Here is a 14,281-nt window from a genome sequence, read left to right on the forward strand (position 1 = left end):
AACTTCTAATGGTCATTAGTCACAGACAGCTAGGTCTAGGAGTAGGTTGTGATGTTGTTCTGCAGTGTTTGATCCGTGCTAAACTGCTTTGTTGCCTCAATGTGTGATAAAGTGACATGTTTGTAAACAAACCTTAGAAACACTGGAAACTACATCCAGACTAATCTGGATGAAAGATGCCATGGAATTGATTTGATAGCAATCAAAATCTCACAAAGGTGCTAGTGCTGGTGGCCTCTTAGGTGTAAGCTACCTAAAATGGTACAAGTTAATCATAATTCACATTTTCTGGAATAAAAAATAACTATATTATTGAGTTGTGTAGTTTCATGAACTGATAATATTTTTATATTGCTCATATCGATATCATGCAAAAACATATTGAGGCTTAGGAATTCTTTGAGAGTCAGCTACGTATTATATCCATCTTACAAACAACAAAACAGGAAAGTTAGAGTTAGCTCTTTAGAGCTGTAGGAATTTTCTCTTCTAAAATACAGAAAGAATGAAAACTATCCAGGTCTTCCCATATCAGTTATCTGGAAAAACCCACCCTACCTTTAATATAAATATGTTCTTCCAGTCTAGTTGAAACATACAATTAACTACTAAAACAATCACAGTTCAACTACCGAGTTTATCCTTTTATCAAATTTACTATGTAACAAATTCTAATATAGAATTCTGATACAAAGGCAAAAATTCTTTCAAGGCATATGCACACCCACAGAATGCAACTATGGCCATTTGCTTTTTTCCTCTCAGGTTTGCCTGGACAATTGTTTGGTTTTGTCTCATGCTGCACAAACTTGCAGGATTCTAATCCCTTGCTCTTGAAGCTTGGCCTGAATGTTGAGGTCTCCAATCCCCCCAAGTAGTTAAATTTTATTCACGCTGCTGTTCTGTGTGAAAATGCTGTTGATCATTATGTGTTAAGTAATCTGAGTGCTAGTTGGTCAAATACAGTGCAGAAACCTTAGTATTGCCTGGCAACAGGAACTATGTTAATGATCAATTAATGACTTGGTGGGAACAGAGAGTCATTACTGCTCTGTAGAATGCATGACATTGTCGGAACAGAAAAGTAGTTACTGCTCTGGAGAATTCTAAGTGCTGTTTAGCTAACTATTAAAGTTAATTGTGGTTGTACCAAAATGAAAATTTCTTTTTTAACCTGATGCCTGTGAAAAAATTTTCCCAAAGAAAAGGAACCTTAGTTATCTTTATATATATATTATAAAGTTCACTTTAGAAAATTTGACTTCACTTTTCTCAATATAATTTTCCAAAGCCAAGAAGTAACTAAAATAAGTAAATAACAGAAAATGAAGAAAACTTAGACTTTTTTTCTTTATAAAGCAATCTCTTATTTACTTATATTTACTACAGGGATACGACAGCAAATTCTGTCTTCATGCCTCTAAATATGACTTCAGGAAATATAAGTATAACTTTTATTTAGCAATGCAAAATATTCTAATTGCCCATCGCCAGCCAGCTGATACCCAGACAGTTCCCAAGCAATGGCAGCCCTGCCAAACTTGCAGCCTGTTTTTAAATGCTAAGCATTACATGATATGACATGAAATATCCCATTGGTCAGCTGTCCTGGCTGTGTCCCTCCAGCCTCCTGGCTGCTGGGGCACATATATGAGAAGGCATCCCCAGCTGCTGGGTTAAAGTTAGTTTGCCACAGGCTGTAAACACCAGCTCCACGAGTACACCTAGAAGTATAGCAATGGCTAGGAAGGTTAGGGATGTAAGTGAAATGGTGAGTGGGGAATATTAGAGCAGGATTGGAGCTGGAGCATGCAGTAGTAATGAAAATCGAGGTCAGGAAGTGGGACCCAAGCGATCTGCAACTTCTTCAAGCCCTTGAGAGGCCAGCAGCTTGGTGTCTGCTAGCCTCTTGCAGTTGGAACCTTTGGATGGCACAGGCTTCATCATCGTGACTGCACGATCAATCATGCAGAAGGAAGCTTGTTGTAAAAACACTGCAGTGTAGAGATTAGGCACACATCTGGGTTCAGTGGTCACTGGCCTCAGAAGTTTCTGATTCTGTTCTGGGAGTCTGTTTTTTTCCTATCCATCAGTGCATATGCTAGCACAGCTGTGTTGCCAAGCATTGCACTTGAATTATTCAAGAGTTGCCTGCAGCTCAAAAAATTCACATGGCTCCAGTATCATGACTTAAAGCTTTGGGCCTTGAATGCTTGAATTATATTTTGTAGGCTTTAGAGAAGAAGACTATTTGATTTAAAAGTTTGCATCTAAATTTGCTAGAATCATTATTTTAAATATGCTGTAGAACGATGTGTGGTGTGCCGTCCGTGTGTGCAAACTTTTTATCTTCTTCTGTGTACCTCATCTGAATTTCCAAGGCTAATGGAATGCTTTCCACCCACATTGCATTTGGTTTCTCTCAAAGTACATTTTAATTTCTGAAAATCATCCCATTTCTCTTTGACAAGAGCTTTTTATCTCCTTGTTTTCATTTCAAAGAATTACCCACCTAGAGCTCTTTCTGCAAGATGTAGCTTTCCAAAAGCTGTTTCTGAGAGAGGCTAATGATTTTCCCTAGAGATTTTTCTCCCCTAATGTTCCCTCCCCTCACAAAAACTGGTCTTATTATTCTTTTTGGGTATACATTATCCTCGCCTTTGTCTTGGATATATCTGCATTGTTTATGAGTATTTGGAGGAACAGGAGTGGGTTCCCCCTCCTCTGTTCTGCAGGGAGTTTAAAGGGAGTAGACTTGAAGAAACACCAAGTTTATGGGGTTTCTTCTAACATGTGTTTACTTGGTTTGTTTAGAGAACTGTGGGTGCAGGATTGATTACAAAGTAGTGCAGTTCTTTCCTCTCAGGAAAATACCGATTTCTTCTAAGTTTAGTTTTGGAATTTTTCTTCCTAAGATCAATTACTCGTAAATAAATTTATGTAAAACTCAATAGTTGCAAGCATGTGTGGACAACGAGCCAATTTAAAAAGACACAAACAAACAAAAACAAAACTTTGGTTCAATTCCCAGAGTTTGTTGGTGCTGTCTGCTAAACATCATGTCACTCTTGTGGCATGAGGGAGAATACCATCATCCTGTTACAGAATTAAATGTAAGCTGGAGAGCTCAATATTCCACCTGCTCTCTGCTGCAGCTAAAATTTAAAAAAACCCATTCTATTACCTAATTACTGTGTCATCTTTGTAAGGACATTCTTATTAAGTTCTATTATTTCTGAAAGATATTAAGCACTTAAGATAATAATTTGAAATAAAGAAAAATTCACTAAGGATGAGTACAAAGTTCTACTTAGAGTAATCAGCTGTAAAAAGAGTATGGTAAATTCCTTCATATACAGCATTTCTTCAGAAAAGGATCCCATTGTGAAGAGGGACTTTGAAAATGGTATAAATTACAATTAATGATACTGTGTCACTGCAAAAACTCTGAGTGTGTGCATAGGGGCATGTGTGTACTTTCGTATTTTCTGTATATACATTATACATGCACATATACTTAAAATGTAGGTGTATATAAAGGTATTATGTAAAGGGTTTTAAGAATAATATTCTAAGTCTAGTGCTAAAATCTCCTCTGTAGTACTATATTCAGGTTTTCTTCATAATGGTGCAAGCTGCAGAGGGTTCAGAAAACAACATCAAAGTTGACCAGATAGCTATAAAACCTTGCCTCTGAGGAGTAAAATAAAAATGACAAATTTGTGTTTCTTAGCTCAGAAAATAGATGAGGGATGCAACCCTGAAACAGAGAAAATATATTGGTAAGGCAAAGAAAATTTCCTTCTGTCTCCTGGAGTCTAGGCTTAAGGAGCCCAAGTTGCCTGAAATAATTGATTAGACAGAAAGGAGAACTCTTAAATGATAGAGAAACTCAAGCATTGGAATAAGTCATCTACAAAAGCTGTGAAGTCCTCATCACTGTAGAATTTTAAGAACAAATTAAACTGGTTCTGAAGCACAATTTTGAGAAAGCTGTCTCTATATTGGAACAGCAGAATAGAATGTATTGGCTCCCAGCGCTGTTATCTGCCATCAACTAAGCGTTCAGTTGTCATTAAAAAAATTAGTTTAAGTTAAATCTGTTTGCTGCCCCTCAATAATGGTGTCATAACTGATAAGGAGAATGGTGGCTTCTTGTGACTCTGTGACCAAATGTATTCAATTTAATGAAGAGAGTTAAATGACTAGTTCTGTTATAGGGTATCAAACTCCAACACAGAAGTAGTGTGTCTGGAGTAAGAAGGCTACTATGGGTTGCAAAAGTTTTAAGCTGAAGGGGAACAGGCTGTTTCCTGTTTTAAAGGGAATTTCCAGGGAGTATCTGTAAAATACTCATGAAATATTTATTTAGTTTTGGTTGCTTTTAGCCATTTTAAAGTTATCTTGCAGCACATGTGGGGCAGATGCATTGACTTAAGGCTGTTATTTCGGTCACTAAACCCTGCCATGTACTCCCACATGTATCTGCATATTTCATACATATGTGTATTTCATCAAGGTCTTTGAAACCTTGAGACCTTGGGAACATAAGTCACCTCAGTTTTCAAATCACATGTTGACTTAATAATCTTTGCAGACATTTATAGCACCATCCCCACACCATCTTTAAACTGCTCGAAAAAAAATTTGCAGAAGTCTTGAAGAGTTCTGTGTAGCACATCAGAATAGCAACCCACGACTTTCAGCTTTGCACTTAACTTCTGGCAACTGCTTGATACTTTTGTTTTTGGTGCTACATTTTGATAACCACTGGAAGACTTAAGGGAGTTTACAAGAAGTTCTTCGTGTTCTTAGTAGCTTAGTCACTGATCATGTGATGTCAGTGCTATGTGATTCACTTCTGATTCATTTCAAATTGTACTCTAGGTGATACAGTTGGAACCTGCATATGAAATAAAGATGGCACTTGTGAAATAAAGGCCTCTTAGACGTAGAAAAGCTAACTTTTCTTTCCTGCAAAATTCAATTTGGTTAAGACATCCTTGGTGTTCTTACTACTGCCTTATCGTTGCACTCATGCATTGGAGAGAAGGTCTCACTACAGCGATCTTCTCTACTGAACATATTCTTTCTGTTAAGTGTATTTACCACAGGCTTGTGGCCATCAGGACCTGGAGAAAAGCATGTAATTTGCTCTTAAAGCCTTACTGACTTTTGAGTAACTTGTTTCTCTAAAGTTTTAAAGGAGCAAGCAATACTTAAGATATTTCTAAATCACGGATTATGGATTATGAGGAGTCACTCGTTGGACCATGCAGTAGGGGATTGATGGGCCTAGATTAGAAGGTTCTTACCCTTGTGTATTCTAAGTCTCACATAAGAAATGGGACTTTTGCAATTGTAGTTTTTAGTGGCTTTGTGCTACTACATAGATCATAAAATACTAATTAACTGTCATGATGCATTCACTCAAGGAGTTAAATGCTGGAAAAGTATATTCAACTTCTGCTTTCTTTTTTGGTTCAGAGTATATTTATTAAAAATCTTAGTACAATAAGGGAATTTACAGGAGAAAACCATGGGAGCAGTTGGTTATTTATATTTTGCTGCAGTGAGACAAAGCTAAGGTTTGCGCAGTAATTTGCAGCTTTCTTTAATGTAAATTGACTAACTGAAACACACCCATCCCACTTGAGTTCATGTTCACTCAGTGGTTTTGCTCAGTAGGCTGTGTGGTTAGAAGCAGGTATACAAACGGAAATGAAAAGGAGTTTTAAAACAAACTGCTGGGGGTTCAGGAGAATGCTGCAGAGGCACTCAGAGGCACTGTGCTTGCAGCACAGTCAGGACAGCCTTCTTGCTGGCTCCAGCGTTTGCACAAAGATATGTGCCATTGTAAATTGTGGGCTGGTTCAGTTCCATCCAGGCTTGCTGTTCACAGCTCGACTCTACTGGGAACATTTAGATTTCTTTTTTGCAAAGTGTTTATTTTGTTTTTTAAGCTATCACGAATACAATGGGTTTTTTTTGTGAAGGTCAGTCTTTTAGTTGGATGAGAGAACAGATAGCCTCACACCTAGTATTGCTTTAATGTGTGCAAAATAATTTCATGTCATTGCAATGAAGTGTACCTCTGTTGCAAAATAATTAGGTCTGGATGTTGTGAAGCCTAAATACACTTTTATTATGCAGGAAAACACCATAAATATGTTGACCTAATTACTAATAGTAGGCAGAACATACCGTTTTTCTCTGCACCTTTGTGACATGAAAAACCTAAATGGTAGAGAGACCTTCTAGAAAACAAAAATTCGAATGGGAACTTGCAGCCAATTGATACCTGTGTTATGTCATAGCAGAGGATTTTGGAATGCACATAACGGAAGTGCTAAGGGAGGGAGAGTGTTATTTTCTGTCTTTATTGTCTGGAAATGATCTATATTGAGGACTTACGAGAAGCTGTATATTCTTAATAGTATGTGTGCACATATCCATTTGGCTTCCAAGTTAAGCATATACTGAACTGTTTTCCTGATTAAACAAGAGCTAGTGGATGGAGCTTCTGGCAGAACACCAAGTTTTGTCAAAGGATGAAAATTGATACGGGCCTCTGTGTGCAAGGCCTACAATAATCTTACTCTTCTTGAAGGCACTCAAAGAGTACAAAATGCTAAATACTATAGGCCTGAATAAGTATTGATTGTTGTCCCAGCCTTCCCCTGCAAATTTTCCACTTCTCTAGCTGAATAACTTGCTGGTTTGCCCTCTGTGTTCGTGCTGTAATACCTAGGCAGTTTGTATCTCAGAAGGATTCTTTCAGTAAGGAATGAAATTATGTGTGAGCACAAACAAGGAACACATAAACTTTGTAAAACTGAGAATTTGTATCATATTGTTACTTGGGGTCTATACTGGTCTCATTCGTGGGGCTGTAGGACAGACAGACTTTCCTCTTGCCCAGTCACTGAAGGTGGAAACATTTGGTATCTTCCTGTAGAAGGGCATGGAAATTCTTGTCTAATCCACTAATGTGGATTATCTTGTTTTGCAAATGGGCTAAGTTTAATGTTCCATTTTGGTGATGTGCAAGTCAAAGAGCCTTCTCCCTACCTTCCCCAGCAGTAGATGTCATTTCATATGCTGGAAATCTGCTCTTTCACATCCCTCGTCCATTTCGCTGTATTGTGCTTTGCTTCTCTATCTCGTTCCTGCTACTGCTTTTTAAAGAGATAATGACATTTATTCCCATAGAGGTTAGTCTATTTAAAATTATTCAAAAAGATTAATTTTATTTTGTATTTGAAAGGGTGTCAAATTCCAGTTCGAGCTACTTCGGTTCTCTTACAACTGGCGGTGGGAAAACATTGTCAGTTAATGTTTACAAACACTTTCACAACTGTTTGTTTCAGAAATTGAAATTTTTTAAAGTGTTTTGCTACATTTCATGTCCTTGATTTTTTTGGAATATGGAAAAAAAAGCCCACAAGGCCCAGAAGACAGATGTAGTCTAAAGCCCTTCTTCTGCTGAAATCCTTGTAATGTAAAGTTCAAGCTGATGTGCAGTACATTTAGGTCCACCACAGGAAGCATGCACAGCTTAACCTCTTGGTTTCTAGCATATGTTGTATCTCATTCTGTGTGCACCTATGCACATCTGTGATCCTGTCCTGTGTGTGCACTTTGGTGTTGTGTGTGGCATCTGTACAAAAAACTCACAAACACTTGAGAATATTGCTGTTCTGTTTGATAAGTGTGGTCGTACCAATGACTAGCTGATGTGGATCAGTAACTGAACTCTTGTTCTGCAGTTCAATGATTTGTTTCCAAGTTTGTATTCATATGCCTAAAGCTAAGCATTTAAGGGCATTGCTGGGCTTAGATCATTATGTATAATTTTCTGGGTATTACGAGTACTTTTGAGACATAGCTGCTTTTATGCTTGCCTTTTTTTCTTTTTTCCTAGTTTTTTTTTAAGGGTCTTCCAAACAGAGTAGTGAAATATAGTAGTTGTTATATGGCTCTCACCTGAAAAATTATGCTCTCCCCATCTTTGAAATAGCATACATGAACAGAATTAGGATTCTGAAAAAGCCTGTTGCAAATTGTTTATGAAGGTATAGCAATATTTCAATGTGAATAATCCTTTTTGTTTTTTAGATTTAGAAGGAAATGCATGTCAAAACAACCAGCTGCTAAAAATAATCCTGGCCATGCATCAGTTTTTCATCTCCTCTGCAGACATGCTTCAGAAACTTGTTGATCTATATCCTTTGTAATCTTCATCTGCTTTTAAGGTAACTTAACAGCCTGACAAATTTGAGATGGGTAAGTAGAGAATATTTAATCTATGGGTGTGTTAGTATTCCACTAATTAAATTGTATACTTGTTCTTTACAGTTTTTGGTAGTATGGTGTGCTTTTGTTTGATTTAGAGTTGGTATTTTTTGTTTGTCTGGTTTAGCTTGTTATACACAGAGGAAAAGATGAAACTCCAAGTCAGGTTTTAAGTAGGATAAATCACCCTCTGTTGGCTGTGGAGGGAATATCTAGCAGGTGTTAGATGAATGTAGGCACCTCAGTTAGGTACTGTGAACCTGGGCCTAAGTTTCAGATCTGTTTCTCTCTCTGTCCACTATCAAGTCAAAGAGCAAAGAACAAAACTTTATCATCAGGATATGAAAATTTTCAATAGAAATTATTTCTCTCACACACTCTCAAAATTGCTGAAATAAGTCATAAACATTTCCTTTCTATTTGTTCCCATTTTGAGTTGACTGCCTGGACTCATGTATGGGTGTTTCTGGCTCATTAGATTTTTTTACAATGTAGCTACTAGATCACGTTCACAATACTGGCCTTTCTTTGGAATTTTTAATTGTGGGGTATGTTGCCTGTCTTCTTAGCTTTACAAAACGTTGGCTCTTAATTAGATGAGCACAGTACAGGATGGAGACCTGTCATGCTAAGAATCTCCATCCAATTTTGGTACAATTCAATATAATAATCCTTTCTTTCCTCACATTCTGTATCTTCCAGACATTTACAAGCAGCATCCTTGACAACAGAGCTTTACTGAGCACTGACTGTCTGCAGCAGGACTGTCCTGCTGCTTCTCTAATCGCAGGTGCTGGATCAAGTGTGCTAAACTACAGCTGTGGTTTAGTGCTGCATTTCACTTAGGCTTGTGGGCTCTTGGAAAATGCAACAAAGTCAGTGCTTGCATCTTCTTTCTGAGATGGAATGTTTTCCACAACTTTTATTAGACTTGCATATTTTTCAAGCTTGGTTTTTAACTCTGTGTTTAATTCCCTGTAAAGAAATTGAAAGTTAAAGACAGTTTTGAACGGATCAGGTAGTCTGTGCTCTTGTATTTTGCAGAACCTTGCAAGTGTTCCATTTGCACCATTTCCCATCCACTAAATTATGGGAATGATTTTAGGTGGTTACAAGTTCTTTGTAAGTCATCTAATTTTAGACGTTCAGATAGGGGCCCTTAAAAATATTTGGGAACTTACTCGGACTTCACCAGTTCTATAGTCAGCCTAATGTCAGCATGCTTGAAGGGTGGATGGCATGTTCCCTCAGCTGTGGTACATCTAGGCTGCAGTTAATTGCAATCAGATTGTGAGTGGATCCACAAGGTATTTCCATTAAATTGTGTTTTTCAGGCCTGAAAAGATGTGTGTCATCTCCATTAGATGAATCAAGACATGCATAATACATTTTCAAAAGGGATTTTCCATTACTTCAACGGACATTGGCTATAATATCAAAGCATGTTTTAAAGAGCTAATAGACGAAAAATATGGTTGTTTCTTTCATTTGCCAAAGCAAGTTAAATGAAAACTGTTGTGTAGCTAGAAAGGTGAGGTTGCTCTGGAGAGGCATGTTACATTTTGCTCTACCATTGTCTACAACTGGTTATGTTTAAAAGAAAATAGCTTCTTTTTTTTCTTCTTCTTTTTTAATCTCCAGTGATTTGGCTGAAAAGAATTGCTTCATAAATGCATTGATTGATAAATCTGGTATGAATATTTCAAATTTTTATGACCTTTCAGTGCACAAGTTTTATGAGAAATTGTGAGGCATGTTGCAAAGAAACATTTAGAAAACAGAATCCCTTCAGGGGTTAACACTATTCAGTACTCTGGCAACTGCATCAATATTACTCATAGGAGTCATAGTTGCAATAAACTCCGGTAAAAAACTTGCAATATACTTTGTGTATACTTATGTAAAACCCTAATCTGACATATATTTGCTATCAGCAGGATGATTCTTGTTGCTTAAATGTTGGGATGTATCAAGCATGTTACATTTTACATCACATGCGAATGGATGTGGTTTTCCTTAACAGTTTTCTACCTATCTTAATGCTTTAGAAAACAACTCTTCCATGGTGTGTGTAAAGATATGCTATTTTGTGAGGTAAGTATATTCTTGGTTGGTAGCTATTAGTTGTTAGTCTGCAGTCATCCATGTGAAAAATATAATTATGTTTTTTGCATATCTGAAATTGACATTAAAAGGAGAAACAGATGCTCTGCTTCAGCTTTTCAAGGTTCCCTTTAGCAGCTTTTCATAAAAAGGTCCAACTGGCTTTTAGCAGATCTGTTTAAATCCGTGCATGAGTTGTCAGGTCACAGTTTTGAATCTAAATGAATCTGTATCATAAACGTCAGTGAAAATTGGCAGAGGTCAGGAAATGATAGAAGCGGGTCTAATATTATATAGATCTATTAAAAATTAAGTGGGATATTGCATATATTTTTATACTGAACAAAGTTCTGTTGCATTTGATAGGTAATTCTTAGTAATTCTACTTCATCACTTGCAATGGTCCTGGAACACTTTTATTTTTACCTATTTATTTCTTTTTACCTATTAAGTATAATAAAGTTTGATATCTCAGTTTAGAGAAAATAGAAGAGAGGGAAAATATTCAGCTCTAATAGATTGTGTTAAAAAGAGGTATCATCAAAGGCAGAAATTATTAGTAACAGGAAAGTAGAATTTGTTTTAAATTGTGATGATTTTATTATTCTCAGAGCAGATTATTATTGGTTATGTCAGAATGCTTTAGTATTGTGTGAGATCTGGTAACATTTTTGTTTCCAGGCAAGTTCATACATACATACATGCACCCGTAAGAATTTCCATTTTTCCAACAAGTACAGGTTTTTACATGTATTGTGCTGGGTACTGTGTCTGTCTGGGATAGAGTTAACTTTGTTCATAGCAGCCTCTATAATGCTGTGCATTGAATCTGTGAATGAAACTCAGCATTATTTTACCTGCTACTGAACAGTGATTGCACGATATCAGTGCCTTCTATTTCACTCTGCCCCTGCCAGTGTGGGCTTGAGATGGGGAGGGGACAGAGCTGAAACAGCTGACCTGAACTGACCAAAGGAACATTCCAAGACATACAGGGTCGTACTAAATTTCAGCCTAACTAGATCAAAACTTTTTTTGTGCGTGTATGTTTTAATTTTAACAGGTATTGGATTACAGAATTCTGGATTATGTTCAAAATGGACTCTAAACTATCCACAGCTATGGAGGAATTTCAAGAGGTGGTTCGAGCTAATGGTGAGGAGTTACATTGTCGTCTAATTGACACATCTCAAATGTGAGTGTCAGAGTCTCAATATAATCAGAAAACAAACTTTCACTCTGAATTTCCATTATTGAAATAGAATGTCTCTCATAAGTCATATGTTAGCTATCCTTGGAAGAATGCATACTTCATTACAGATGTAATATACATTATATAGAGGAACAGAATGCCTTTCAGCAATGGCTTAGGTTGAATTTAGCTGCAGTGTAGACTTTGGGCCGATTCTCTACAACAGCCAAATTTTACTCTATCCAGGAAATTTAGAAAATTTGTAGATATCTAATGGTTTTGCAAGATCACTTGAAATCAATGAAAAAGGAAAATACAATATGATTGGGTAACAGATGAGGTAAAAAGAGTGTGTTTATATTTTAGCAACAAAGGTTAAGTGAGGATATAGTTTATTGCATTGGTGGACTTTTGATATTGTTTAGATGATTTTGGTTATAAAACACTTGTCGTGGCAAGAATAAAGCCTAGAGCTGTACATCATCACACAGTTCTTTCTTGGAAAGACATCTTTTTCTTTTACATGAGAGTGAGATAGTTTTGTAAAACAGTACTACTGACAAAACAAGTGTCAGTTCATAGTTTGGAAATGCACAGACTAAAGCAGAGGGGAATTTGGCATACATTTTGTTTCTGGTTATGAAAGAGGACATTTAGCTTTTCAAAATGAATTAAATTTTATTACTCTATGGGTCAATAGCAAATGGGGACAGTTCATAATCAGAGGTTGCTCAAGGAAATCTAAGAATTATTAAATGGAGGAGTGCTGGATGTGTTCAATGAAGACAAAGTTTTACAGGCAGCTATGCTGAAAATGTAGAACTGATTAAAGAAATTATATAGACTCTCATGCTGTTTAGTAAGACAGTTGTATTGTACTGAAGATGTTACATTGATACAATAAAGACTAACAATAATATTTTGTCATGTAATCTCTAATGCATGAAAGGAGTTTGCTGTTTAGAAATGCAAATAACTCACTTTTCACTGGATTAAGGCCTGAAAACAATGTTATCTCTGACTGAGGGAAAGAAGAAAATTTTGCTCTTCAGTAAATAACTTGCAGTATTTTTATTTTAAAAGAAATTCTAGGGATTGGTCTAGAAAGCTGACACAGCGTGTAAAGGCCAACACCAGTAAGAAACGGAAAGTGTCACTTCTTTTTGATCACCTGGAGCCAGAGGAGCTGTCAGACCACCTGACCTATCTTGAATTTAAGTCTTTCAGAAGAATATCAGTAAGTTATTTTTATTTATTTGTTTGTTTGTTTGTTCATATATGGGAAAATATGGGAAAGACATAGAAAATATGGTAGAGAAGCAGTATTACAAGATGAACTCTGCCATACAAGACGTTGGACATGCTGAATCTGTTTCTAGACTCTTTATTTTACTAGTATTGAAGGTGGCCAATGGAACTTAGATTCTGAGTAAATACCCTTCTGCTACAACTGTATGAGAGTGAGAGAATGAACCTCAGCTGTGGAAGAGTTGGGACAAGACCAGTTGGAAGGAGGAGGAGTAAACCTTCTTCCAAATCCAAGATGTTCTTCCAAAGAAGTTCGTTTTGTTAGAACAAGGGATGTTGTTGGACACAGGAGCAAGCAGCATCCTTTAACTCAAATCAGTAGTCAGGCTGAAATAGGATGAAGGAAGCTTGGGATATTCTCCTGGAATGCTAAATTTCTGTGGCTGCAGTGAACAGTGCAGCAATCCTGTGCAGTGATTAATGGGCTGCACTGAAGATGGCCCCTGGCCTCTGCCTTCATTTTTTGATTGTGCATAACAAAATAAAGACTAGCGATAAGAAAGCACTTTACAAAATGCCATTTTTAATGTAAGTGGGGATAAGCATATTTTCTTACAAAGCTTTCATATACACAAAAAATTCTTGAGGATTTATCTAATTTATTTCTTCTTTAATTTGATTTGTTTTCTCAGTAATGTTCGTAGCTGATAAGATGCAAACTTCCCTATGCACCTTGGCTTCACTTGCATCATAGTATGCTACAACATTGCCTCTTTTCAAACCTGATGCAGTTTACACATGGAAAAGTGAATGCTAGAGACCAAAATCTAGGAAGGTTGCAAAGTCTGTGTGATAATAAGACTGAAAGTAAAATGTTTTTTTCACTGTTTTTTTTTTCCTGTTGCTGTTATTTATTTGTTTTTGGTGGGGTTTTTTTGTAACACTACAATATGAAGCTAAACCTATGCAAGAAAAGGGGCTCTCACTAGATGGTGGAAGATTTCACAGTTTTATGTTTTAATGTACTTTATTTTGAGCTGACAGTACGTGACTCTATTTTGTGTTAAACTCAAAAAGCTGTAGAACCGAAGTCATGCACAGATTGCTGCCTGTAGGCAGTAATAATATGCAAAGCTTATATAACTTACCATTTTCAAAACCTCTGTGCAGCTGTAAGGTAATTAATGAGTATAACAAGTATAGTTTTAGTCAGAGTGTCAGATGTGTCATGGAGTTCCAACAGTTACATACATGCATGCATATAAAATGTATTTTATATGCGGGGTACCTGCATATATCTTTGTATAAATTGAGCTTACCAAGACTTCGGTCAGAAAATAATATGTCATTAATAATTAGCTATATTAATTAAATCTTTGCAGAATATGTTCATGGTGTCCTAAGCCACAGGATCCTTTCGTTATTTTAATATGGTATCATATA

The 14,281-nt window shown here is 36.6% G+C and overlaps 1 protein-coding gene across 5 annotated transcripts in view; it reads left to right on the forward strand.

Moving 5' to 3' along the window:
• Positions 1-14,281, forward strand: part of RASGRP1 (RAS guanyl releasing protein 1) — a 37,508-nt gene that overhangs the window by 7,502 nt on the left and 15,725 nt on the right. For all 5 annotated transcript variants that reach the window (XM_088167199.1, XM_014891237.2, XM_088167198.1 and 2 more), the window contains exons 3-6: positions 8,119-8,224; positions 10,327-10,389; positions 11,462-11,593; positions 12,674-12,827. In XM_088167199.1, coding sequence (XP_088023325.1) covers positions 8,119-8,224; positions 10,327-10,389; positions 11,462-11,593; positions 12,674-12,827 — 455 coding nt within the window. The remainder of the gene's footprint in view (positions 1-8,118; positions 8,225-10,326; positions 10,390-11,461; positions 11,594-12,673; positions 12,828-14,281) is intronic.

This window comes from Sturnus vulgaris, chromosome 6 (genome assembly GCF_052056855.1).
Source record: "Sturnus vulgaris isolate bStuVul1 chromosome 6, bStuVul1.hap1, whole genome shotgun sequence".
NCBI lineage: Eukaryota > Metazoa > Chordata > Aves > Passeriformes > Sturnidae > Sturnus > Sturnus vulgaris.